This window comes from Osmerus mordax, chromosome 6, assembly GCF_038355195.1.
Source record: "Osmerus mordax isolate fOsmMor3 chromosome 6, fOsmMor3.pri, whole genome shotgun sequence".
NCBI lineage: Eukaryota > Metazoa > Chordata > Actinopteri > Osmeriformes > Osmeridae > Osmerus > Osmerus mordax.
Window position 1 is genome coordinate 16,824,325 of NC_090055.1, and position 27,123 is coordinate 16,851,447.

A 27,123-nucleotide genomic window follows, 5' to 3' on the forward strand; every position below is an offset into this window, starting at 1 on the left:
CCCTTTACAGCCAAGTGTGCAAATATGTTTATTGATCAATAAAAATTACAAGTTACTAATAAGTTTCTCTTTCCAGAATAGCATACTATACCTTTAAAGAAGTTTGGAACTCATGTTTTATACACAATTCTTTTAAGGATTTCTCATTCTGAAAGTAGTGAAATAACTCGGTCAAGGCCAGAATCTGATGGAGCAGTAACTTGGTCTACCAGAAGTCAGTTTTTTTTTTTTTAAGTATAGACACTTCAAAAGCATTTTAAATTGAGTTTGAAGCCCAAAAATGTGTTATTGTGGTCATTTTGAATGCCTGGCTCAAACCCCAGTTGTAAAATTCACAATTTAGCTTGTCAACCAGCTAGTTATAATCAGGTGTGCTGAATTAGGTTTGGAATGAAAACAGGAACTTGGCTCTTCTGGAAAATGGTTGCGCAGCCCTGGCCCCTCTCTCAAATACCATGGCCCGAAGAGGCCAATGCCCTCACAGCGATGCACAGGACTATAGTTGGGGGACCTCCACGTGGGGGATTAATGATCTCTGTTTGCAGCTCGTCTCCCTTTCTCTTCAGAAGTACACAGGAGGAGGCCAGGAGCCGCTGTGCTCTCTCATACCCCTGCTCCTCAGTCAGGGGGGCCAGCCCTGCATCTCTCAGAGAGGAGCTCCCTCCTTCCACTACACTCTGCTGCACCTGGAGCACAAGCACAGCACTGTCAATACCACGTCTGTGATTCATGGCAAGAACCGAGCTGGGTGATAAACTAAACACAATCCCAAGATTTGACTGTCTTTCACCAAAGGAGGCTGTTGCAACACACGTGACACACTCACCAGGAGATCCAGGGCGTGTAAGAGTGGAGGACTGCAGGACCCCAAAACAGACACGTCCTCTTCTGTCATTTCTGAAAAGAGACGCACGCGTTATATGGAACAGAAAGTCATTGGATTGTCAACGTTGACAGTGGCTTGAAGATACACCCCAATTTGTTCCAGAGGAAAGTTATGTTTTCTTCCTTCTGTGTCCCTCTGCCACTGTCAAGGTTAATCACTCGAAGATGAGGAAGCGTCAGAGAAAGTCTGAGGGTTTAGGTTGGATATCAGTGTTCACCCAAGCCCCTCGTTACACAGAAAATAATACAATTTAGAAAATGCTTAATAAAAAACACAGATTTATGAATAAAAGTCATGGAACAGTCATGACTGTTCCAACAATCTACTGTACAGGATTGTAGACTTGGGTTTGAAGCAGGGAGGACTAACCATCCAAGGCACTAACAACCAGGTGAGTGGCACTCAGGAGAGAGGGGGACTGGTCTGTCTGGGGCTGACCAACAAGATCCAGAACAGCCTGGAAGGTCTGCTTCAGGGAGCCATCCTCAACATCACCCAGGTCTGGGGATAAACCAAGGCACATCTGATCCAGCTGGGAGGAGAGACAAGAAAGGAAGGAAGAAAAAAAAGAGAGAAAAAGGAAAAGAAAGAGTGTAAGCAGAACACAACATTGACAAAGGTTCATAGACTGAATGATAAGACAAGACATAAAATATATTGCCTTAGATATGAAAATGCTTGTTAAAAACCTCAGATAGAGTCTTAGTCTTCTGCTAGTCAGAGGTAGCCTGGCTCTGCCCTCCTACGTACTTCCGCTCAATTTGGATTTTGCTTCTGTACTAGGTCTGGGATTTCAGTGCATCAGTCGGTTTTCAGAAACAACTTTTTTGTAGGTCCAATCAGCGAACAGAGGGAGTGGCTGAGAACAATGACGTTGATGTTGTGCACTAGTTTGAGTTGTAGTTCAGTAATGGCGGCGGAGAAAGATGCGAGCAAAGCTATTCTGCGGTTGTGGCAACGCTGCCGAATATCAATAAGTTAAAGCCGGAGCAAGAACAATCCTTGCTGAGTTTTGTTGGTGGTCATGATGTTGTGGCCCTCCTCCCCACGGGGTTCGGGAAAAGTTAGATTTTCCAGCTACGGCAGCTAGCTCCGTGGTGAAGGAGTTGGCTAAGGCGAACGCTAGCGATTGGTTATGGCAGATCAGAGTGGCTCTTCGCCGATCCAATAGTTTTAAACTTCAACAGAGTACCTGCCTTCAAGGAAGTTAACGCTTGTCAATGGAGCGATCCCAGACCCTCTGTACAAATGAAATGTAAGAGGGTCTGGTTAGGACCAGGCTAAGTCAGAGGTGGGTCCCACTCACTATGTTCTCCAGCAAGCTGACGGCCTGACCGTCCTTCATGATGGTCCTGAGGAGCTGAAGCAGAGAGGAGCGTTTCGCCCTCGCCAAGCCTGCCAGCAGCTGGAAGTGATCGGTCAGTCTATCCAGTTCTGTTCAAACACAGAAGACACAGATGCCATCATCCACAGGAAATTCAAAATTCTGAGCAGGAATAAAGCATGGCCCCTTGTGTCATGTGTTCTCTAACCTTGTTGTTATCCCTGCCAGTTTTACACCATGCAGAAAGATGCCTCTCATAACCTAGCTATCTCCCTCTAATGTTTACCAAGAATACTGTATATGACCCACATAAACATACCCTTTATAACCCTGGGGTAGAACCGGCCTCCATTCCTGACTTTGCTCCTACAGATAACCTAACATGCTGTACAGAAAACGTCAATCGCTAGACCAAAACAGCTGCAATTACTGTACACTTACGTAACTAAATGTTTTCCATAACTGACATGCCAGGACAGTAGCAGGCAAGCCTTACAGTTGTCTCAAATGTTTACCTCTCTTAAGGGGGCTGCTCTTCATGGTGCCTCCACTGGCACATTTAAGAGCCACTACATCCTTCTTTACAGGCCCGTCCACTTCAAAGCCCCCAGAAGTGTCGGACATAAGACACAGGTCTATGGGAAAGAGTAAAAACAATGCTGTAATGTTTAGTATAAAGAGGCTATCAAGCTACTATCAAAGAGCCAGGTATTTTGTCTGGTGTACTACTGTACTGTGGAATGCCCCAAGTTGCTAAAAAAGAGAAAGTTCCTCTGCAACCAGATACTCACTGTACTTCCCAGTTGATTTGACCACAAGTTCAATGATGCCATAAGCCAGGACAGTGTGTGGAGGAATCTCCATGGTGATGTTACTGTCTTTCTGTAGGCTGCTGTTCTCCTTCACAGACACCTGCCGACAACACCCAATATTTCAACTCAACACATTGTACAAATGAAGGGCAGTTTGACTAGCAAAAACATTGTCCATAAACTGCTTGTTTTGTCTAAGTTTCTGTATGGTGTAATAAGGGGAAGTGATCCCTACAACTAACAAGCAGCATGGTTGAGAAAACAATAAGTGCATTCAGGGTTCATTTTGGTGCGGCCGCAAGGCAAATTTAATTCCCGGTGATTCACCAATCGGAGTCATCTGTGTGTCTACGAACATGGTTTGTGAGCTGTCCTCATACCTTGGTGAGCTTGGGACCACAGAAGCTGAGAAGGCCGCCTAGCTGACCCCCCTGCTGGACCTCCTCTATGACCGAACAGGGCTGGGTCGTCACTATCCTCTCCTTCACCACCCCAAACACCTCTTTGTGTTTCTGCCTGGTTTGCTGGATCAGACAGTGGGACATGTCCAGAATCCTGCAATAATCATACACAGTACAGATAATTGACAATTACACACAAATTAAGCATGTGACTGAAATACACTTGAATATGACATGTTCAATATGCTTGTGTAGACAATATAGCTGTTTTCAGAATTCAAAATATGTATTATTTAAGAAATATTTTGGGAACAAACATGACTGTCAGTAGATGTCATATTGCACTGCAGCTTTTACTAGGAGCCTTTGTTAATGTTCACCTGTGTTCTACCTCTGTGGTTGTTTATGGTTGTACAAAGATCCTTCATTAAATCTACAGGGATCTGGACTGTCTACAGAGATAGCCTACAGTAGGCATACTGTTGCTCCACTTAAAAAAATGTCCTGTGGACTGAGTCTCACACATACCTCACCTATTTTTGGAGTCAACCAACAGTTTTTGCACATCCACCTCCTCTTTTTTTAAAGTGCCAAATGATGACTGGAGTTTGGAGGTGTCTTTTCCCTCGACATTGAAGTTGACATGGACCAGCTTTGCCTCCACGTTCGCTGCTATGCTGTCACCATAAGTCCCATCAAACTTCAAGAAGTCTGTCTCAATGACAACTGTGCGGAAGAGGAAACAAACACACACCAACATGTAATTTCGTGCTTGCCAACATACTGATGGCACCACACATTTTTCTGAGAAGTAATTGTATCTACATTATCCAAATAAAGGCTTAAAACGGTACTTTAAAAATCGAACATTAAGTATGGGAAATGGCACGTTTTCGTAGAACGACCCACCAATATTGCCAATCTCAAGGAAGATCTCTGCTAGAGTTCACCTGGGCTAATGGGCTTGTCTCCGGTCAGCAGATCGTTCAGGGTAAAGTCAGTCGGTCGGTATTTGGCTTTCTGCCACGGAAAGAAACGATTGCGCTTGATAACCATGGTCAACGGAGCAAGGCTGTCATTCAGACTGGACACGGGGATCAAGGAGCCATCGTCAATCTCTTCCACAAAGTTCTTTGTTGCAGTGGCAAACATCTTCAGACTGTGCAGGACGACTAAAGTGACTTGATAAAAAAAAAGAGACAGACGTAATTCATCTGATTAAGGACACGAGTTTGCTAGCCATATAGCCTAAGCCCCCTTTTTTTGCAATAAATAAACGTTTTTGTCACGACACCCGATTAATGAAAAACAATCCACCAAGACAATCTTTACTCATAGGCTGCAAGCTAGCTTGCTAAGGCATCCCTTATATCGGCAAAGTAAATGTCAATTAAAAGTAAAACCTTTTTGCCCTTGCGAATACCTGCCGTGACGTCAGTAGATCCCCTCTAAAAACTGGAGACAAAAACAAGGATATTTCAAAGTGTACCTGACCCAAGAACGGCGTGCACTGTAGCCTACATGTTCAGTCAACAAAGAACTGTACATGCTACTTGACGCCCCTCCTATTTTTTGGTTAAGCTGGGAAAATCGAGCGGGCAGAAAAGACATGCACGTCAATCAAATTTATGAATTTGAGATTTCCGCCTCCAGGTGTCTTCTTCAATCTCACTTCAACGCTCAGTAGCTACTCACATTCTCAGTAGGCTACACGATTTGACTAATAACCTGTCTTTTGTTAATATCAGATTAATTTATTCTAAACAGAATTCTCAAAATCTTCCCATTACTCAATACTGAACAGAAACTCGTTAAAACAGCACGATGCATGTCCGTTGTCGCATTTAACGGACCTCTCTTATCTTTGGCACACATGCATCATTCACCTTCCACACCCATTTGCTAAAATTCAAATGAAGTGTCCCTCTTCTTCCTTGTTGTCTAATATTTCTGGGCCTAAAAACCCCACATAATTATGAACAATTGTACCACCAAGTATAACTTTTAGTATACAATAACAGACAAACATACACAATTGTTATTTTTTATTAGCCTACAGCTCATGACCATATATCCTCAATATCTGCCAAAAGGCTACATTAAGCCCCTCTTACAGTTGATAATAACATTTCCTGTTAACTATGCTTGTGTTTCAAATGTTATACCTCAATTTTCAGAGGTCTCATTGATGATCAGATACAGTAGATACTGTGCCAATGTGTGTACGAATAGATACATAGGCATAATCCAATGTACAGGCAGACAAAGAGCAAAGTCTGGCTTTCAGTTTCTAGTCCGAAAAATAACAAACAAAAATAAAGCTTCATAAATATTTAAGGACACATTATTTTAAGGGATCCTTGCAAAACATACACATATTTCTAAAACATTTAAATGAAAATGTGTTTAAAATGTCATTAGTTTCACCGTTAAGGCATCAAACTGGTGTAAAATAAATATTTCACATGTACACCTTTTCAATGGTATAACAAGTACCATGGTAAGCTATATATCAGAGGTAGAAAATGTCAAGACAGTATTTACATTGAATATCTGTGCTAATATACTGTAGTCTAGTAGCTACGTTATCTTGGAGGAATTCTTTTCTCTGCAATCTGAAGTGTCAATAAATCGCTCCCTGGAGGCTTTATTCTCATTAAATGGTTGTAGGTACACGTTCCCCAATGTAGTCCTACAGCGGACAAGAAGGGCACAGTTTGCATATTTTGTCTACATTCAGATGATATGCTTGCATAAGAATGCTACACAACATAAATAAAAGCACTGTTTGTGTAAGGCAATACATCGGATAAATAATAAGAAATATTTCCACCACCAGAAATAAACCAGCAACAACTATGTAGCAGTGGATGGAGACGTTTGGATCAGAAAAATGCTGATGAAGGCAGAAAACATGCTTGTTTCCTGCTTCTGTGTAGAAGAAAAACACTTCCGAATGTGTTTTTTGTTGTGACTAATCCTTCATCATATACTGCAGGACTATGGAGAAACAAGGGCACCCCAGTGCCAGCCTGGGTCACAGCTGAAACAGGGTCCAGATGTGTATGAGGTCACCACAGCACAGGGCAGTCCACATGGCAGAAGCCTGGGTCTTTTCTCAGGTCCCAGTAAGTGTTGTTGCTCACCCAGGTATCCTCTTTTGATTTCCTGTAGGCAACAGAAAGACATGTAACACTGGCAGAGACAAGAATGTACTGGACGTCCATTTATAACCCAAAACAACAGTACGGAATATATTCCTTGTGAACCTATGCAGTAGAAAGTTCCACAGGCCCTATAAAGTATGATGAATGAGTTGGTTACCGGAAGAATCTGGGTTGATGAGTCATGTGGTTCTCCTCCAGGACTCTCCTCCTGTCTCTTTGCAGTTGCTCGATCCTCTGTTTCTGTTCCTCTGCAGCCTCAACATCTCCTTCCTCCAGAAGCCTGCCACAGACACACACAAAAACGTCCAGGATCTTGTTACAGTCCTTAAGATTTCAAAAAACCTGCTCCCCAAAGTCCCAAACTCCAAGAATGTCTCCAACTCTAATTAAGAGTCATTATTTCCAAACAAACAGCATACTGCGTGAACTATGATAGGGGAAGAACTGGCAACAACCGCAGGTGAGCTACAGTGAGAGGCAAGTTGTGCTGTCTGACAGACAATAGCTGGGACAAAAACACTGGTGATGCTGGGGGGATGCACCACTTCAGCATTGCAGGCCTCATGACCTCTGACCTTTGGTCTAGTCGTAGCCTGGTGTCCGTGGGAGGTAGCAGCAGTTTCAGCGAAAGGTCCAACTCGTTGAGCTCCACAGCAAACTTGGTAAAACCATAGTACTGCTCATGCTCAGCAGGAACGGAATCTGCACACGTGGAAAATACAATGGATTGTTAGGAGGATTGTGGTTGTGTTCTTGTATAGCAGGTGCGTCTGGTCAAGGTGAGGGTTTTCATACTCGCTCTCCAGATGCAGGTGGCTGAGGGCGGGTCTCCACAGTACACTCCCTCGTGCCACTTCCCAAACAGAGTGTGAATGACCTTCCCCTTCTGGTCCGTGATGGTACCCTCCACCTCGTTCACACTTGAGTTCCAGTACTTTGCCTTTGAACAGAAAAACAGTTTGTCTATTTGTCTAAACAGTTTAAACAGACGAAAAGGTATACAGGGGTTCACTTTCTGTGAAAAGGTATCAAAAGCAAAGCTCTGGGTAAAGGGTGAAATTATTGTTCCTGAATGGATTGCAACGTCTTAAAATGACCCTCAGGGGGCACTGTAGACCCACATTCCAGGGTTAGATACGTGCAATGAGAACCACTGGAGTGAGTACTCAGTAATGAGCTCTCTGATGTTTGAACCTGGTATCCTTCCTAACATCAGGAGGCCTTTCAACTCTCCAGACACGACAACCAATTACCTCATTCTTGGCAATGAGCACCAGACCCTCTCAACCAAACATAGAGATGACCTCTACACGGAATGAGACAAAATACACTCACACAGCCTATAAAAGTGATGGCTAATGGAAGCAGAATGTTTAGCTTTTACCTACTGCCAGAGGACACACAGACCTAAGCAACAATGTCCTAATTTACACATAAATTGCACTAAGCCTTCAGGAGGACAATGTTGTGTATACAGCAACACAGAAAAGGGCGTGCTGCTGTAAAGAGTGGGGGAGGGGGGTGTTCTCTTCACCTTGACGAATGTGATCTTGCACTGGCAGATATCACTGCTGGAGTTCTTGATGGAGATCTCTCCATAGTGCTCGATCCAGCGCTGTCCACTCAAGATGTTGTGGATGCAGGAGGTCACTTTGTTCCACTCATACTGATCTCCAAATCTGGAGGAGGACGACACAGAGATGAGGGTGTGCTTGAGTGTGTGTCTATTTGTGAGTGTGTTTGAGGCTTTTGTGTGTATGTCTCTGTGGACTCACCCAGGGAGAGTGACATAGGTGGTGCCTACAGGAACAATCTCCATTGACTTGCCCCAGAACTTGTTTTTCCACCTCATGTCTGAAGGCATCAATCACAGAACATACAAAAAGGATGAAAGCTTTAAAGAGGTCCAGACAGTAGCCTGGGGCTTGTGAATGGGCCTATCAATATTTAGCAGAGAAGCAACACGTTCACCTACCTTGCCAAAACAAAAAATTCTTAGACTCAGCTTGGCACGCTGATACTGGTGGGTGATGACTGACCTGAGAGGACACACAGAGAGGAAAGCACAGAGGGAGAAATGTCAGCTAACGTTGGTTAAACCATGCAAATCATTACATACTGGAGACAAGGAATCTGTACCTGTTCTGCCACAAAGCGGAATCCCTTGTCTGGCCGGTCACACTCGTAGGTCTCTCCCAGCACTGGGTTAAAAGGCTTTCCTCCGGCTCTGTGGTGGCTGGATGCATAGCCAGAAACTGCAAACGTGGCAATGTAAACCTGCATACAGTTCAAACACATCACAGCTCATTGTGTTTCATATGGATAATTAAACATGAGCAACTCTTGGAGCTTTAAGTGCACTTTAAGTGCTCCGCACAGCACATTATCTCCAAACGAATTGGAGGTCGTGAGGACTTAGTGGAGTTTGTGCCAAACTGCCCTTTTGATAAGCTCCTTAGAAACCAATCATCGTGGGTGAAATTCCGTTTCGATTTTTTTTCAAGGAAGTTATCATTTCTTCCATTTGAGTGTACCAGACTGGAAGATCGCCCCACATAATGTTGGGACGGAAGTTCTTGTGAAAGGCAGCACTGGCACAGAGAAAGGAGCTCTCAACATCCCGTCCACATGCTGAAGAGAGAGAATGCTGCTCTGCTGGCTCATTAAATCAAGAGTGTACCACCAGACCAGGGTAGCTGCTCTCCCCATGCCATGCCAAGACAAACAAACCACACACCACTAACAACATGGGTGATGCGGAAGGCAAGATGCAGAAGCTGGGGCTGGGCCGGCATAGATTGTGGGGGATGTGTGTCTGTGTTACTAATGCACAACTGTGGATTGATGGGCCAATTCCCCTGCTGGTGATGCACCGCGGTGAGGCAGAGAAACCATTCAATCATTTTTACAATTTATTTACTGCACCTGTGCACGTCCTTGTTCTCTGATGTATGCCATTGATCATACACATGACGCCAACGTCTTTCTTTAACTGACAAACTCCCCTCTGCTTTTAGTGTTCGGGAGAATGGGCCATTATTCAGTTCAGTGTTTTGCAGTTTTTGACATGACCGAGTGTGTGTGTTTTCTGAAAAGGGTTACGTTTCACTCAGTTTGCTATTGTGCTTGTTATGTTGTCCTATCTGTATTATCAAAGAGGGTCCTGTTTTCTCAAACACACTGCTGCATGCTACCACACACGTTCCTTTCTCACCATGCGTTCAAAGGGGTCTTGTGTGCTGGCGGCTTTGTCCAGAAGCTCGCTGTACTCCAGCTCCTCACACAGTCTCTGCAGGGTGTTAAGGGGCTCGTTCAGTTGCACGGGCATGGCCACCTTGGAAAGGTCCTTGCCAATGTTATTTTTCAAGATGTTCCACAGGCTGACGGTGCTGGTGTCGGGGCTTGGCGCTGGGAGACGAGACCGCCGCTGGCTCACACAGGCGCCGTTCTCCACACAGCCTGACGGGAAAGAGGTCAAAGGCGGAGGAGGTCAGAGGTCATGTTCCAACAGATTGCGTGGTGAAATAAAGTGAGCCACAAGAAAAGCACCTAAGTTTGGTCTCTCGCTTTCTGTCTCGTTGCTGAAGTTGTCCATGGAGATGTTGTCGCTTATGTCGCTGATGTATGAGTCATCCTCCGAGGCCTGAAGAACATGAGGTGTTATTACAGCAGATCAGCCGACAGGTAAAATACACCTTTCAATACCACCCACCTACACGCACTGGGCACTAGGATGCTGGCAAGTCTCTTTCAACTTCCTGTCACAACATAGGGGATGTGGGGAGACTGGGGGGGGCACAACATTCCCTCAGGAGCCCTGGACACATTTGCGCCACCTCTCCTCACAGAGCTATTTTTAGATGGGAGTAATTAACTTTATTTTCACATTTCTTCTGCTGGAGCGCCTTCCTGATCCGGCCAGGAAATACGCAGAGAGGCAGAGGAGGAGCAGGGAGTTACAGGAGGAACATTTAGTCTGAGACACGCATCAGACTTAATGAGACACCTCCACATGATTTTGGTTCAACAGCATGTTCATTTTTCTTCTTACAGTCTGTGTGCTGGAAGTGGAAGTCTATGGTTAGAGGGGGTGTCTATCTTTGGAGGCAAAGGCATATGCAAGGGCAGATGTGTCTGACAGTGCCAGCTCCAGCTCCCCTTCTCGCAGGCTAATCACTTGACATTTTAAGACAACAAGGTGTCCTGGCGGCTGCACGCTCATAACCTATCGTGACTCATAACCTTGACCCCTCCCTTTCAGTCAAACAGAATGAGTACCGACCTCATTCTCAGAAGAGCTGGCTGACAGCAGAACTTCTTGTGCATCGAAGAACTCAGAATCTGTGATGGATGCTCTGCTCTCATTGGAGAGCTGATGAACAAGGGGGCGGGAAGTATCCGTTGAGTCTTGTTCCTAGGAGACAAGATGTCAATCAGGTTTATGTTCAGAGCAATTCAACTAAATAAAAAGAGGATTAAAAGAGAGACAAACAAAATAATACCATAGGTGAGACTTTGCATAATTAGCTAATATGGAATCATCCCACACAACCGTTTGAGACATTTGTCTGGCAACTCATAAAGATAAATAAAACACAACTGGCTGAAAGAACACAAAGAAACCAAAGTCAACAGGCAAAGTGTGATACTAAGAGGTTGGATGTATTGCGTGCGCGTTGATTATTTGACGCCTCAATTAGGGCATAGCTTATCTCAGAGGACAGGCCTCAGGACAACAAACCCAACCTGTGTGTTCAAGAGACGTCCGGGGACTTGATTAACCAGATCAGTTTGTGCTTTCACATCAGCACGTCTGATGAACCAAACGAAAGTGATTCCTTTAAGGGAATTAAATCTGCCCTGGGAGGAAAACTGCTCTACTTAACTGTTGACGGAAGGATGTTTTACATTTAAAACAACAAACATTTATACTTTGTGATGAGTGGGAGATATTATCATCAGCGAGAAGAGAACCAGGGGAGGGCAGTTCTCTACAATCTTCCAAGGCATGACGACAAGAATGATAAAAATGATCATGAGGGTGATTATGATGATAATGGGGAAGGGTGCTATCATCATGCATTTCCTACACCCACCTGTAGGGAATCTGAGAGGTTCATATGGACAGTGGGCTCTACGAGGCGTGACTCAGCATGAATCTTGCACAGACGTTCTCTCAGATCAGAGTTCTGGACTATGGCCTGGAAAAACAACCAGTGTTCAGATGGATTGCTTGAGGCCAACAAAAAATTTCCACCCACAACCTCATCATACAACTACCCAACATAAGCCCACAAAACTGCTGCATGTGTGTGTGAACATACTCCCTCTTTACACCTGCTTTGTGAAGTAAACAAACCTTTTTTATCCACTTTTTAAAACACAGTTAAAAATCACTTAGAAAGCTCAAAATAGCAGTAGGCACAGATTTGATGAGATATAATGAACGTTTCCTATGACCTCAGAAAAATTTATCGCAACCAGCTAAAAAAGAAGACACTGCTAATGTGAAAGGTGAACATCCTAAAAAACCTTGAAAAGTGAACAGCGATAGAATTTCGTTATGTGTAACAATAATTGGTACGAGGAAAGGTTCTACTCATTTGAGGGTGTACATAAATACAGTCAACTGTAAAACATTACCAGGTTACCTACAGACCCCCCCCCCCCTTGTGGGAAGCACAAACCAGCATGAAAGTAAGTGTCTTTCAGGCACACTGGAAGCAGACTCTGGGCAGGAGGAGGGAAGACAGCAAGGACAGAGCTGTGTGTCTGCTCTTTGTTCAGGTGGGCTCAAATCACTCCACCCACACACCAAGATCCAGTAATCCACAGAGAGGTTTGTCAGCAGCCTTGCACTGGTGTGTCACATTTGACAACGAATGTGGGAGGACAAGGTGTTAGGGAGCCCTTTCAAGTCAGACGGAGAGTACAGCGACTAAAGGCCAACGCTTTATTTTCTTTAACTGAAAAGCTAGCTGAGGACAGAGCGGTGGTTTACGTGTGTGTGTGTTGGTGAGTGCGTGTGTGTGTGCTTGAGTGAGTGTTTTCTTGGTACTTACAGAGGTCAGCGCGTTTTTCAGTCCCAGGATCTGTGGGGAGGTAGGGGGGCAGGTGTCGTTGTCCAGCACTTTTTTTAACCTCTCCCTCTCTGCAGTAAGAGAGCTAAGAGCTGCCTTCATAGTGCTGTGCACTATTAGGAGAGAGACAGATTGAGAGAGGCAAAAAAAGAGAGAAAGAGAAAGAGTAAAATAGAGAGGGAGAAAGAGAGTGAGAGAGAAAGAAACCGATAATGAGATAGCAAGCAAGAAAAAGAGAAAAAGAGAAAAGGGAGAAAACTAAGAGATCATCATCGTCAACTTTCGTCAAGTTCCTTCTCCAGACTATCGAGCCTAGTATCTTACAGTACCTCAGCAGGTTATTACTGAGGTTGGTATGACAGGGATGACCTTGGGCTTCCTGTCTGTCCATCACAGCTAATCATCCTTCCCTTATTCCCATCCATTCTCACGGCAGCTAGTAGAGCTCTTAAATCCTCATTGTGATTGGACCAGAAATGCTCTGCATGCATTATATGGAATCAATCAGAGACAGTGGCATTCTCTCATATCTGGGGAATTAGCTATTTTCATATTATCCGAATTGATGTTTTAAATGAAAGAGTAGATATCCATTATTTGTTCCATTCAGCCATTACAGTAAAAAAACAACACAACATAACAATTCAAAAAATTCATTGGGTTCATTCTAAAGGCATTCTGGCCTCAGGAATAGAGAAAGAAATGGTCCTGGTGACACTCCTTCAGAGTAATGATCTATTTACTGAGTTTTTAACAGGCATTGCTTGCCAGCCCTGCAGGTTTATGAGCCTAAAACTTACTCACTTAGCAATGCTGCCAGTAGAAAGGTGAAGAAGCCACATCCTAGAATTCTAATGAGTAGAATGTGTGACAAACTACAAGTAATTAGCAGCTGTCACACCTTCTTGAACGTAAGCTCCATTCATTAATAACAACACTGTTCATAATCTTACTTGCAAATAAGGCAAACTGGGCACACAGGCAGACTTCAGAGAGAGAGAAGGAACTTTGACGGAGCTGAGTTCTCCAGGAAAACCAGACAGACAGTCAAAAACATGACTGTCACATCCAATCAGGATCAAACCCACTCCAATTAAAATGGCCAGCTCGCTATGACGTTTTAATGACTCACAGTTGCTGGCAACACGACAGAAGTCTTCCTGCAGCTTGGCTACATCGATTGGGGAGTCCAGGGGTTCTGCGTAGGTCTTCTCGTTCCCCAGAGCTGCTGTGGAGAGGTTGGGGTTGGAGGCGTGCAGGCGGATGGAGCCTGAGGAGATGCAGCTGGGCACCTGGGAAATGTCAGGAGAAGAGAAGGCAAGGAAATGAGTAGAGTAGTCGAGAATGATAAAGGAGGAACATCGGAAGGAGGGAATTGTGTGCAGAGTTTGGAGTGAGCTGACTGACAGCATCTCTATGCTTCACTTCCTCTACCTGGAGAGTTGATTTGGCATCTTTGTTGTAGTTTTTTACACGCCATTTTCTTGGAGCTCTTTTTTCCTTTTTGGGGCTGTCATACGTAGAAGCCTTTAGAACGTAGAGAAAAAATACAAACAATGATTCTATTATGATCCTTGAAGAAATGTGTCTTGCAGGCTGACAGAGAAAAGATTCAGGTCTATCTTTGGCTGTGGGCTGACAAGGAAGATATTACAAAACCACCTAAATGGTGTAAAAATATATTCCTGTCAAACTGAAATAAAGACAATGTGTTCTAAGAATACCAAGATTACCTGGACAACGTGTCTGGAGTATTTACAACCTAAAATCAGTTTTCCAGTATCAGAGTTATAAGATGAAACCTTGAACGAGGATTGTATGTGTCCAAACACAACCTACATGAATGATATTCATGTAGTATGTGGGTTTGACCCTGTGGTGTTACATAATAGAACCAGAGGGGTTGCATAAGATCAGAGGGGATGGAGGGGGGGGGGGGGTTGCAGAAGGCTCACCTGCAGGGCATTGATGGCCGGAGCTGAGTATGTACGATGGAGGACCTCCATACTCTGCAGCAGGTGGTTGAGCTCCAGCAGGTAGGACTCACACAATGACAGGTCTGGAGAGATAGAGCGAGGGGGGAGGGGGGGAGAGAGAGAGAGTCAGGGAGAGAAAACCCGAGATAGAAAGACAGGGGGAAAGAGAGAGAGAGAGACAGAGGTAGGAGAATCAGAGACAGAGATATCGTAGACGTGCAAAGGAAGGGAGTAAATCAAAGTTAAAGGGGGTCAGTGAGTGCGTGAGTGAGTGATCTGCATGAGTAAAGCTGCTGAAAGACCATCATTTACCTTTGGAGCATTTGTCCATGTCATTGGAGGACTGGAGCCAGGCGGCGACCTTGGACTGACTGGTGCTGTTGACTGGGAAGGAGCCTGGCGCAGGGGCTGAACCCTGTCTGGCTATAGAGGCACCCTGGACCACACATAACATGTTAAGCACCCTCAAATTAAACCATACATAATCCTACACTCAATATACTACATAGGGCACTTAGAAATAGTACACAGGATACTAAGAAAGACAACGCACAAACAGACAATTATAGATAACGGTGACAGCACTTCACAGAATGTCTTTTTCAATATAATGCACTACATCTGTTTGAGAGAGGCTGTTTCAGGTGTAGTGCAGTGTGGTACCTTTCTCATAGCTGCCCCGTCAACCCTGCTGGGGGAGCCAGGGGGGGGGAAGTGGGGGTAGTAGAAGGCCTTCTCTTGGGGGTACATGGCAATCTCATTCTGACGATACAGCCGGTGGTGGCGCAGCTTAGACACCCATTCATCAAACACCTCCTGGGAATTGATCTATAAGGGACAGGGGGTGCGGGGTGGGGACAGAGACTGTAGTCAGTATCCATCTCAAGGACAGGCAAATAGAGGGGAAAATCCAAACAAGCTGCAGTCGGAGTGTTACTGTGATCCTTCTTCTTCTCTGTTCTACTTTCACAGACACAGGCATAGATATATATAAAGGGTAGATGTCTCATCCGCATTGCTGGACAACGGAGTCGAACGTCCGCACATGGCGGCCATCTTGCTACAGTCAACTCGCTCACCCATAACATTGTGTTGATGCTACATGTACTTTTGAAATGACAATAACGTGCTACATTTTTTACCGATTTTGAAACGGTTTGGTTTGTTATCAACGTCAGAGATGTCGTTATGCCACTGCATACTTTTATTATATATATATATATTAAAAAAAACATAATTATTCATAAGTATGCAGTGGCATAACGACATCTCTGACGTTGATAACAAACCAAACCGTTTCAAAATCGGTTGAAAATTGAGCAAGTTATGGTCATTTAAAAAGTACATGTAGCATCAACACAATGTTAGGGGTGAGCGAGTTGACTGTAGCAAGATGGCCGCCATGTGTGTACATTCTAGACTCCGCCGTAAGACATCTAGTCTTTATATATATCTATGGCCACAGGACTCTTTTAAAGAAGAACTGTCCCCAGAATCAAAACAGACAATTATGACTCATAAAGGTCAGCTCTTTTATTGTTGTCGGCCGCGTTCTTTACCTTCAGGTGATAGATGTTCTCCTCCGCGTCGAGATCGATGCACTTGGCTTTCTTCTTAATGGCCATGACGGAGAGGCCCACGTCAATGCGACCGTGCAGCTTCCCCTTCTGAATCTGAGTCGGGGGAAGACAACACATTTACAACCCTCGACTTACAGTCCAGCGACACCATGCTGCCCCATGTTGCTGTCGCACAGTTAGTAAACCCTGCTGCAGCCCAAAGATTACTGAGTCACTGTTTCCTCTATCTTTGACTGACTTGTATAACAACACTTCAGACAACCTTGACGTGTGTGTATGTTTGATTTACAGCCGCTCCAATAAAATCACCAAGTATATACAAGCCCCTCACCAACCAGGGAACCCGAAAGACACAGTATAGTTGTGATTAACATTTAAATAGATGTGGCTGGACTGAACAGGTACGGGGGCTTTTATAATGACAGCGCAATATCATCCAGATTTTCTAAATTAGTGAAGTGGCAGCACCTATCGTGTCTTTTGTCCTAGCTATCTCTGATTGGCAGTTCCTTCTAGACAAGAAGACATGAACCTTTGTACTCACGTCAGCGCCACACTTGGCATATTTCAGGATGCCCTTGTCCAGAAAAAAAAACCTCTGTAGAGACAAAAAGAGAGAGCGAGACAGTAAAGAGATACAGAGCAAGTGAGCGAGGGAGGGAGAGAGAGGAAAGAGAGAAAAGAGAGAATGAGAGAAAAGAAAGTGAGAGAGAGGGAGAAAGCAAAAGAGAGATGATGGGGGTAAGAAACACATCATACTCGGCAAGCAGGCTCGAACACACCCTGACAGACAACTCGGATGGATAGTTTCCTGTGTTGTTAATATGCTACTAATGTCTGTACTCTGTGTAGTGTCTGTGACACATTGGTCATTCTCCCTGCCCTGTCTCTAGTCCAATGGTATCATTATTACTATCTTTCTTTCTCTTTTCTCTCTCACTTCTTCCCCTCTCTCTCTCTCTTCCTCCCCTCTCTCTCTCTTCCTCAAACCCCCTCCTCCCCTCCCACAAACACACACTCACACACACACTGTCCGGCTTCTATCTAGTGTTTATGTCCTTGGCGTCACATCACTGGGAGTATTAAAACAGTGTGGGCTGAGAAAGTAAACTCACTGTGAGGTCCAGGCCCTGCCTCAGCCCTGACTGTGAACACAAGGACTGCATACAGAACACACTCCAAAGGCTGGGAATCCACGCACACTACTGACCAGCAGGTCATCAGCTAATGCATCTTCCAGAAACACTGGGGAATGTCTAGTCAATGTCATCGCACAGGGAGCAACCCTTTTAGAGAGGGGGAGACACAAGGCATCGACCCAGGACATGCTCTGCGCTACTCTGAGAGGGGAAGCAATTCATCACATCATTCAATTAGTCTAAAACACAACTGACTGATGTCATCAGATTTCCCAGCAAGTTGAAGAAACTTAAAGGAAATATGGACTTGTAAACAGTATGCTGTGATTTGGGAATGGAATCGAGATGGGATTATAAACGTGTAAATCTTGTTAGTCTGAGGGTGAGAGAATGTGGGTGGTCTAGGGCCGAGTCTTATTCCTGAGGGCATGTGTGAAGCTTCATCTGGTGCTGCTGTACCTTGGGGGAAGTTTGGGGCCGGGTCTCGTTCCTGAGAGCTTCCTACCTTGTGCCAGCCCTTCATGGGCCACTTCCTCCTCTTCAGCATGAAGCCCTCCTGCTTCTGAGGCTCCTGGACGTTGGCAAGACCTCCTCGCAGGCCCTCCACAATCTCCCAGCTGTCCTGGGGGACACAAAAGGACACACACACATACACACAATGACTAGTCAACACACAGTCACTCCCCTCCCCTGAGGAGCTTGGAGAACATGATTAATGTGAACCACCAGCGTCATGCTCAAGGTCAGAGCAAGCACCACATTGAAATTCATAATTAGTGTGAAGTGCTATCTTTTAGACCCCCATCATCAGCCCCCCCCCCCCCCCCCCCCCCCCCCCACTCTAGGGAGAATCCTGCCCAGGAGGGGATGTTCCCCTCCCCCCCAGAGGCAGACATGGTTGGGTACTGGATCAGAAGGGCAGGCAGGGGTCGGGGGACACTCTAGGGTTGTGGCCTAGTCTGGTGTTGCTGACACAGGTACTAATACCTCACCACCCCAGTCTTTAATCCCATCATCCACAACAACCAGGCCCTGGCTATACAAAAAAAAAAATGGATTTCTGAGAAAACAATCCCTAACAGGACGACATGTCGCTTGACCATGATGGGGAAAGTAACAAATCAAATAATCTGCCAGTCTAAAGGGAGTCATCATTCCGCAGTACTGCTGGGAGACTGGGAGGGACACAGTTCCCATGCCAACATAATGAGTTTGATAATACGGCCAAATGAGGAGATTAGGGATTATGTTCTAATATCCAGGTCAGTGTGTCCACAGCAGGGAGAAGCTGGATCCCCTGTCTCTCCCTGTGCCAGGGTTGCCAGGTCTGTGTGACAAAACCAGCCCAATTGCCAATCAAAACCAGCCCAATGGCCAATAAAACCAGCCCAAAAACCAGCCCAATATTAGAACTCAAAATATGCCCCTGCCAAACCATACACACTGCTTTTAAAGTCCAACAGAATTGCTATCATTGCCAAATGTATTGTAATATCTACAAAGTAACACCAAATGTTTAGTATGCCAGCATTAAAAGCAGTTTTCAGGAGGTTTTCTCAGGAGACTGAGAGCATTAGGCACGTGTGCACACGCACAGTGCGTGTGTGTATGAGGGCTTGTCCCATGTCAATGTGTGTACGTGCTGATCTGGAGTCAGTTTGGTAGGATTTGGGTATAAATAATTTAATTTAATATATGGATTTTTAAGATATTCATGTAATTTGCATGCTAAATAGGTCTACCCGAACCAGCAGACAAAAAATTCAACCCGCGGCAACACTTCAAAAGTATCCCAATTCCGCGGGAAAACCGCGGACCTGGCAATACTGCCCTGTGCACCATGGTCACACTTCCACCCGGCCTGCCAACACAAATCTCTCCACCATACAGCCGTAACCACAGGGCATTATGCAAAAACCATGGAGTGAGACCAGATCAACAACTTTTTACAGTCCATGGGGGTTTTATACGTATCGAATCCGGACACAAGCCTTTCATTTGGAATGGGCGTGATCGTAGTTATTATATTGTACAGTGACAATGATCTACTGTGTGAGAGTGTGATGCCAGCGTGATGTCAGCATGATGTCAGTATGATGCAGGTACATACATTGGCATGCAGTCCTAAGAGATCTGGGTCCAGTTCTAAGCAAAGTTGTTGATTTTGTCCCATTGGATAATTAAACATTGACAATTCAAAACGTGTGAGTCTGCTGGCAACTGATAAGGAGTCTGGAGGCAGTCCAGAAAGGTCTGGGCCTGAGGTTTACTGTATGTCTTTGTGTGTGTAAGTGTGTGTGTAAATCCTGGACCTTTGAGTGTGGATTTAATCTTTAAGCCTCACTACTGTAATCTCCACTGTTAAAGTGTATCTGCCAAAAATTGCCTGTTAAAGATAATGGGTGGTATTTCCTGCATAGCTAGTATCTACCTTTAGCAGCAGACCAGACGTGCAGGGCACAGAGAGAGAGAAAAAGAAGCAGAGGGGGATAGAGAGAGAGAAAGACAGAGAGAAACTAAAATGACGAGTCCCAAACATTTGTGACTGAAGTAATTGACCCTGGGTCATTCTCCTCACATAACAGTTTGGATATAAAGGTCTGGCAAAGAATTAAGATGGCAATTTAAACACCATTGAGAGAAGCTAGCGGAGGAAACATGACAGAAAGGAGTATTGTGATGAAGGAAACAACAGTACAACAACAACAAAAAAGTAACTCCATCTTGGCTTTGTTGCTGAAAAACGATCTGTCCATATGGAAGACAGCTGATCCGGAGGCCCAAGATTGTGTGCCGAGCCGTGTGTGATTGAGCTGGCTAATGTTCGTGACTGGAACATTCTACGGTGATGTAAAAGGCGGTGTGGCGTTACCTGTCGGCTGTCATGTTTGGAGGAGGAGCTGCTGTTGCTGCGGGAGGGAGAGGAGATCTTCTGAGACATGGCCGAGCTCCTCCCCTCTGGGCCCATTACCCAGCAGGCCGTGGGACTTTGCTTGGTCAGCGTGGAGTTGGCCTGGGGCCAATCAGGCACATCACCTCACTGCAGATAAAGAGAGAGAGGGGGGGGGGAGGGGGAGAGAGAAAGAGAGAGAAGAGGACAGAGAGGTTGAGAAAGATGAAAGGGGGAGGGGAGGTGAAGCACATTCAACACTCAGAGAACCCATAAAGCTTTTCTGTTCTACTCACGAGGGAAAGTCTGAGTGCTTCTATATTCACTATTTATCCTTGTGTTTGAGTGTGTGCATAGTATACAGTATTCATACAAACAGTTAGTCCTGGAGAAGTAATTTGACTGGACAAGAGACATTCCATGAGTGCTGATGTATACAGCCCTGGGACTTTCAACTATAAATATATCACTCCGCTTTAGAGGTGTTCTAATGACCGTTAATTACATTTACAATTGTTATCCATCTTAGATGATTACAAACTTCGACCTGCAAAGATAAACATATTTTCAGAAATAATATCTGAGTGCAATTACGAATGGTCGTCCATGATGCAAAATAGCTGCAGTAACATGTAGAGTAGACCTACACAAAGTAAGCTACTGTGCAGGAAAAAGTTTGTGTTGCTTGGCAACAGTACAGGCTCGTTGCAGTAGTTGTCCACAAATATGTGTTGGCGGAGACAAATTAAGGAGTACATAAATAAACAAATCATAAAGTGGCTGTTGTCACTTATTACTGTTAACTAATAAACGACTGATGTATAAAAGCAATATCCCAGTAGAGACCATGCTGTGAGCCATGCTGACACTCAATATAACAACACTCCCTCTCATCTGGCATGGCTTCATTTCATGTGTATGAGAATGAGTATATGTGTGTTGGACAAATAATAGGCCTTAGAACAGTGTAAGCCTACAATAGCATCTAATAGAATGATCCCCTTCATGGCTGGAAAAGAGCCACACTGTAGCCAGAGAGTGGGGTGATTTGATTAAAGGGCCATCAGACAGGACCGACTGCAGGCCTTTTAGGGGCGCCCTGGTATGTAAAACAATCAGCTCGACGATCTGTAAAGGTTACTTCGGGTTGTCAATGGATCTGGCAACGATGAGTCAAGTGTGGGATCTCGGTTTCATCAATTAAAATGAAGGGCCCGTTTTACAGTATCTCGCCACTCAGCATATTCCTCGCTAATGCAGTGTGAGTGACAGTGTTGTTGGGAGGTTGATAAACTGCCAGGCATGATCTGATTGTAAATCACAGTTTACAGATCACACAACAAGCCTTGCTTCTGCGGAAAGCACAAATGACATTGAATTGGTAATCTCCATAGAATTCATACAGACCCGTATTAGTTTGATCCTAGAGACAGGATCCCAAGATTTTCCACTTGGTGATGTCACAGTTATTAGCAGCACACCTTTAACCTCATCACCATGATGTCAGCAGGCACTGGCTGTTCAGCTGGAGGCTGAATGATGTCACACTGTGAGAAAATCATACTGTGTGCTCTCAAGCTACAGTGAAACACAAGACCTGCGGTGTGTGTGTGTCCTTTCCAGGTGAGTCTGTCATTCTGCTCCTCCAGTAGCGACATAACCATTCCCCAGCAAGGTGCCGCTGCCCAGAGAAGCAGCAAGGTTAATCACATTACCCTCACCCCCCGGCCCCCCTCTCCGGCACGCTCTGCCGCACCAACGGCCCAACAACCACAGACTCAGCTCAGTCAGACAATGGAGCCCTGACACCTGAAACCTGCTGCATCCTTAAGCCGAGCCTGGCTCTCTTTCCCCACCTCCCCACCCCGCTGGCCACAAGCCACACTGGCAGAGAGTCGTGTCCACAGATGACAGGGACAACAGAGCCGAGAGAGGAGAGCCGGACACACCAGCCCTGCTGCTTTTGTCGGCAGACTGATTACTGTCTGTGGGGTATCGAAGCTGCAAGGAGACAATGGGGATGGGAGAGTGAGCAGGCGTCGCCTGAGGAAAGGACCACTTTCACCCTCCTCACACTGTCACGGATGCCAAACCAGTGGTTTAAATGCTGAGACAATTTACTGCTGCTTGCGTTGTTTCTGTTGTGGTCTGTGCTGCAGCAGTGAAGCCTGAATGGCCATGACAATGATTCTCTCTGAGCTGCAGGGATCTGTAGACCACCTTTTAGTCTGGATGAACTCAAAGAGGCTGTGACGTCATACATCAGCTTCTGTGAGGACTGCTGTATTACGACATGCACTAGGGTGAACTTCAACAACGACAAGCCCTGGTTCTCAGCAAAGCTCAGAAGGTTGAGGTTGGAGAAGGAGCAAGTGTTTAGGAGTGAGGATAGACACAGATTCAAGGAGTCAAAGAACAGGGTTAGCAAGGCGGTGAGAGAGGCCAAACGACTTAACATTTACCTTTAGTCATTTAGCAGATGCTCTTATCCAGAGCGACTTACAGTAAGTACAGGGACATTCCCCCCGAGGCAAGTAGGGTGAAGTGCCTTGCCCAAGGACATAACGTCCGTTGGCATGACCGGGAATCGAACTGGCAACCTTCGGATTACTAGCCCGATTCCCTCACCGCTAAGCCACCTGACTCCCACTTAAACGAGTTCTACTGCATATTTGAAAGACAATTGGACTGTCCTGAACTACACCTTCCCTCCCAAGAGGCCTCCCCCCCCACCACCACAAAGACAACTCTCTCCATTCAGGAGGGGAGAAGTTAACAGACCTTTCAAGACGCAGAACCCCCCCAAACCAGCTGAGCCGGACTCTGTCTCTCCAGCCACCCTCAAGCACTGCGCTGACCAGCTGTCTCCAGTGTTCACCAACATCTTCGACACCTCCCTGGAAAAATGTCATGTGCCAGCCTGTCTTAAGTCCTCCCTTTACCCTACAGCACTTGGACTCCCCAGCAACACTCCCGGTCCATCAGCACCGGAATCTCCTCAGGGCTGCATCCTTTCCCCCATGCTCTTCTCCCTGTACACCAACAGCTGCACCTCTAGTCATCCGTCTCTCTCTTGAAGTTTGCGGACGACACCACCCTCATTGGGCACATCTCTGGTGGGGATGAATCTGCCTATAGGTGGGAAGCTGACAACCTGGTGACCTGATGTAGCCAGAACAACTTAGAGCTCAATGCTCTTCAGACAGTGGAGATGGTTGTTGACTTCAGGAAGAATACAGCCCCACTTACCCCCATCACCCTGTGTGACTTCCCAGTCAACACTGTGGAGTCCTTCCGCTTCCTGGGCACTATCCTCTCCCAGGACCTCAAGTGGGAACTGAACATCAGCTCCCTCATCAAGAAAGCACAACAGAGGATGTACTTCTTACGCCAGCTGAAAAAATTCAACCTGCCAAAGACAATGATGGTGCACTTCTAGACAGCCATCATTGAGTCCATCCTCACCTCTTCCATCACCATCTGGTACGCTGCTGCCACTGCCAAGGACAAGAGCAGACTGCAGCGTATCATCCGCACTGCTGAGAAGGTGATCGGCTGCAATCTGCCTACCCTCGAGGACCTGAACACCTCGATGACCCTGAGGCGAGCAAGGAAGATTGTGGCCAACTCCTCCCACCCTGGCCTCTGTTCCAGCTATTCCCATCCGGCAGAAGGCTGCGGTCCATCAGGACCAAAACCTCACGCCATGCGTTTCTTTCCATCTGCTACTGGCCTCTTCAACAAGGCCAAGGACTCCCACTGACATTGAACTATTATCCATAAGTCCATCTGACACCTATTGCACTTCGCACAAGCCACCTTGATCTCATTTGCACTATGCTGCCCATTCATATTCTTATTTTATTTTTATAAATATTTTATATTTTAAATTGTTTACATTTTTTGATTGTTTAGTTCCTAGAATTAGTTAGACTATTGTACTTTTTAACTTTTAATATAATATCCGTATATGTTTATTGTTTGCACCTTCCTGCCACAGTAAATTCCGTGTTTGTGTAAACCTACATGGCGAATAAACCAAATTCAGATTCTGATTTATCTCTGCAGAGAGGCAGGGTGGTCATTGAAGCTATTCCACTAATGCTCCTACAGACTGCCAGTGGTGTTGGATGTTGTCTACTAAACTATGTGTGTGTATGTGTGTGTGAGGTTTATTACAATGTGAGAGTGTTTCAGTATCTGCTGTAGGCAGAACGAAGAGCCACTTGCCGTTTCTCCAAGATTCTGTGTTTTCATCCAAGCAAAGACCATCAGTCAACCAGCTCTCATCCATACATCCATACATCCATACATGTCTACTCATCCATCCATCCCATCCATTCATCCCATCCACATCCATCTAGCCAGGTGACAGGGCCAGGGCCACTACCTATTGCTGTCTCACACATCATTTATTCATCTACTTTCCACTGATCACTCTGCCTTCTCACAGGCCCAGCATGCTGTCTCCTGCCAGCACAGCTCTTCATCTGCCTCAGCTGCAGCTCTCAGGCATTCATCAGGCTTCCAGAGGGCTCAAGCCTCCCTTCTCCTGACGCTTCTTGATCATACATTCATCACTTCCTGGTTGTCCCAGGGGGACCACTTAACAGGCATCGCTGAGGAGGTGGAGTATCTTGTAAAGCAGGTTCTGGAACTGCAGGGCTCAACATTAAAACATTTTGGCACTGGCCCCACTGGGCCAGTGGGTTTGAAACTTACTGGCCCCAAGACAATTTTTACTGGCCCCCCCTCCAAAAGTTGTAATTTATCATTGTTACAACAAAACCAAAGACTTATAAGTTGTGTTATTCTGTTAACATGTTTAACCATTTATTAAACACATCCTGGATATAAAAAGAACAAAAATGAAATCACATTTCTAGTGATAAAAAATAAAAAGGTAATAGTCAGCAAAACAATTGATTTTTAACCTCAAACGTGACGTGCTCTCTTCCCTGCTGACAGCCATCTCTGGACAACTCTGGCTGAAACTGAAACCTCTGGTCCCTCAATGCTAATATATAAAAGCTTCCATAGCATTTCATCAGTATGATAATAAGTACCCAAGTCGACACCATTCTTCTGCTGCAGTTCAAGAGCCTGGGGGAACGAGGCGAACGGCTGGCCCGTCTTAATTACGTGATATGCCGTTGTTATAAATCGTGCAATAACACGATGGGCATCTACATTTAAATTCCTGACCAGCATGGTCAACGGCCTTTTCAATAAATAATTTGCAGTGGCCCGATCGGGCCAGTGAGTTGCTAGTTTAACTGTCCCAACGTTACTTTTTACTGGCCCCGGGCCATCGGGCCATCATTATTGTCGAGCCCTGAACTGTATGTGATCATAGAACCACGGTGTCAGGTGTCATATGAGGACGATGGTACCATAATTGATCCTCAAGTAAAAAATGGTAATCATCGAGTCAAACCTACATCTACAATTTCAACTACGTGGGGTTAAAAAGCATGGAGTTAGAAGTCCTATCGTACCATCTCTGCAATTTACTGTCAATTTGTGAAATCATTTGTGGACACTCATCTTGTCAGACCTAATAGTGGACAAGCACGCCCTTGCGGGACTTGTGTCATTTGAAGGAGCATCTCTAGCTCTTGTTAATGAGCACGACATGTATGTTCTTTTGAGGAGGGGGGTGCTGACAGCAGGCATGCCAGTGCCAATGGGTATGCAAGAGGGGGGGGGGGGGGGGGAAGCAGGCCAACTGGGTATGGCAGGAGGAAGAGAGGAAAGAGGAGGGTTACATAGACACTGACAGCTGGTCAAGATGACAGATTCATGGGAAAACTGAACTTATCCTCAAGGGAGAACACAGTTCTTCTTCACACACACACACACACACACACACACACACACACACACACACACACACACACACACACACACACACACACACACACACACACACACACACACACACACACACACACACACACACACACACACACACACACACACACAAACAAATCCTCACTTATCATTACCAGATCATTCCAAGCAAAGAACAACAAAAAACTTTAGCAACCATTAAATGACATGAATCCAATTAGATCTTCTTCATCTTCTCAACATCCAGAGAGAACCAAACCAGAATAACAACTAATGAGCATGCAAGCACAACTCTTGACTGTTGATTGCTGCACTTGAGATAATAAGGGAAGTCCTGTCTGCACAGGCACAGTGATTATATTGACCTTTACAAGAAGGAGACACGGTTATTTGTGCACTGCACATAGTGGGCTTTATTCCACAACTGGGTTGAAATATGCAACTGAGGCAAGGAAAGAATACTGCCCTATTAAAAATTATAATAGCATATTTGTTTAAAATACGCTTTTATCCAACACAATGTACAGTACAGGGTACGACTTGAACTTGCGACCTCTCAATTTGTAGTCAAGGGCTCTACCTACTGAGCTACAGAATAACCATCCCCTAGACCCTACTGTAGCACAAAGTTGCCAAGGTCTCATAGCGAGCCAGCACACCCCCTACTTGTAAGCCATCCTGAACTTCACCCATTGACAGAATGAAGTAATTATGAGCTCAGGTGAAATGAATAGCTGCTAGTCCTTAGGATAAACCCTGTAATCCAATCTCTCTATTACATGTGGACTGCTGTTCAAAAGCATGTCCCTTCGAAAGCGTGTCTCGCATGCACTTCCAAAAATAGATGCACAATGCCTGACCAACGTGGGGGAAGGTGACTAATGTGTGTGTAATATTACAGTAAAACACACTGTTGTATGGCCTGTGACCGAGTAAGCTACACACATATCACTCTCTGAGACCTGGGACACAATGCATGAATCATGAATCCTTTCGGAATAATAGCTGAACACTG

General features: G+C 45.3%; 2 protein-coding genes across 6 annotated transcripts in view; both read right to left on the minus strand.

Moving 5' to 3' along the window:
• Window position 1: 1 nt before the first annotated feature.
• gsdmeb (gasdermin Eb) lies at window positions 2–5,205 on the minus strand. 4 transcript variants are annotated; one of them, XM_067237589.1, is made up of 10 exons: window positions 4,847–5,205; window positions 4,374–4,604; window positions 3,957–4,149; window positions 3,403–3,577; window positions 3,002–3,122; window positions 2,726–2,845; window positions 2,193–2,320; window positions 1,256–1,418; window positions 827–897; window positions 5–686 (listed from the first exon to the last, which is right to left on the minus strand). In XM_067237589.1, the coding sequence occupies exons 2-10, from the start codon at window positions 4,573–4,575 to the stop codon at window positions 447–449; spliced, it is 1,413 nt and encodes a 470-aa protein (XP_067093690.1). In that variant the 5' UTR covers window positions 4,576–4,604; window positions 4,847–5,205; the 3' UTR covers window positions 5–446. The 4 variants fall into 4 exon arrangements, with proteins under 4 accessions (XP_067093692.1, XP_067093690.1, XP_067093691.1 ...); XM_067237590.1 differs by having other exon boundaries at window positions 4,913–5,162; XM_067237588.1 differs by having other exon boundaries at window positions 4,827–5,162.
• A 266-nt stretch (window positions 5,206–5,471) lies between these two features.
• osbpl3b (oxysterol binding protein-like 3b) overlaps window positions 5,472–27,123 on the minus strand; it is a 32,240-nt gene continuing 10,588 nt past the window's right edge. The window contains exons 2-23 of one of the 2 annotated variants that reach the window (XM_067237371.1): window positions 20,238–20,405; window positions 17,871–17,987; window positions 16,771–16,824; window positions 16,206–16,319; window positions 15,310–15,474; window positions 14,959–15,082; window positions 14,626–14,729; window positions 14,105–14,197; window positions 13,803–13,962; window positions 12,653–12,783; window positions 11,687–11,791; window positions 10,873–11,004; window positions 10,140–10,233; window positions 9,805–10,049; window positions 8,730–8,867; window positions 8,566–8,629; window positions 8,366–8,444; window positions 8,125–8,269; window positions 7,386–7,530; window positions 7,166–7,292; window positions 6,748–6,870; window positions 5,472–6,591 (exon numbers count right to left, since the gene is read on the minus strand). In XM_067237371.1, the coding sequence (XP_067093472.1) occupies window positions 6,495–6,591; window positions 6,748–6,870; window positions 7,166–7,292; window positions 7,386–7,530; window positions 8,125–8,269; window positions 8,366–8,444; window positions 8,566–8,629; window positions 8,730–8,867; window positions 9,805–10,049; window positions 10,140–10,233; window positions 10,873–11,004; window positions 11,687–11,791; window positions 12,653–12,783; window positions 13,803–13,962; window positions 14,105–14,197; window positions 14,626–14,729; window positions 14,959–15,082; window positions 15,310–15,474; window positions 16,206–16,319; window positions 16,771–16,824; window positions 17,871–17,987; window positions 20,238–20,333 (2,652 nt within the window). In that variant the 5' untranslated portion in view covers window positions 20,334–20,405 and the 3' untranslated portion in view covers window positions 5,472–6,494. The remainder of the gene's footprint in view (window positions 6,592–6,747; window positions 6,871–7,165; window positions 7,293–7,385; window positions 7,531–8,124; window positions 8,270–8,365; window positions 8,445–8,565; window positions 8,630–8,729; window positions 8,868–9,804; window positions 10,050–10,139; window positions 10,234–10,872; window positions 11,005–11,686; window positions 11,792–12,652; window positions 12,784–13,802; window positions 13,963–14,104; window positions 14,198–14,625; window positions 14,730–14,958; window positions 15,083–15,309; window positions 15,475–16,205; window positions 16,320–16,770; window positions 16,825–17,870; window positions 17,988–20,237; window positions 20,406–27,123) is intronic. The other variant, XM_067237370.1, reaches the window with a different exon arrangement.

What these genes read in the sequence shown, in the direction of transcription:
- gsdmeb (XM_067237589.1), bottom strand. Translation starts at nt 4,575, where the DNA reads ATGTTTGCCACTGCAACAAAGAACTTTGTGGAAGAGATTGACGATGGC. An exon ending in TTGGTTGACTCCAAAAATAG is followed by an intron (nt 3,578 to 3,956) that starts GTGAGGTATGTG and finishes TGATTATTGCAG; the next exon opens with GATTCTGGACATGTCCCACT. An exon ending in GGTTGTTAGTGCCTTGGATG is followed by an intron (nt 898 to 1,255) that starts GTTAGTCCTCCC and finishes GTCTCTTTTCAG; the next exon opens with AAATGACAGAAGAGGACGTG.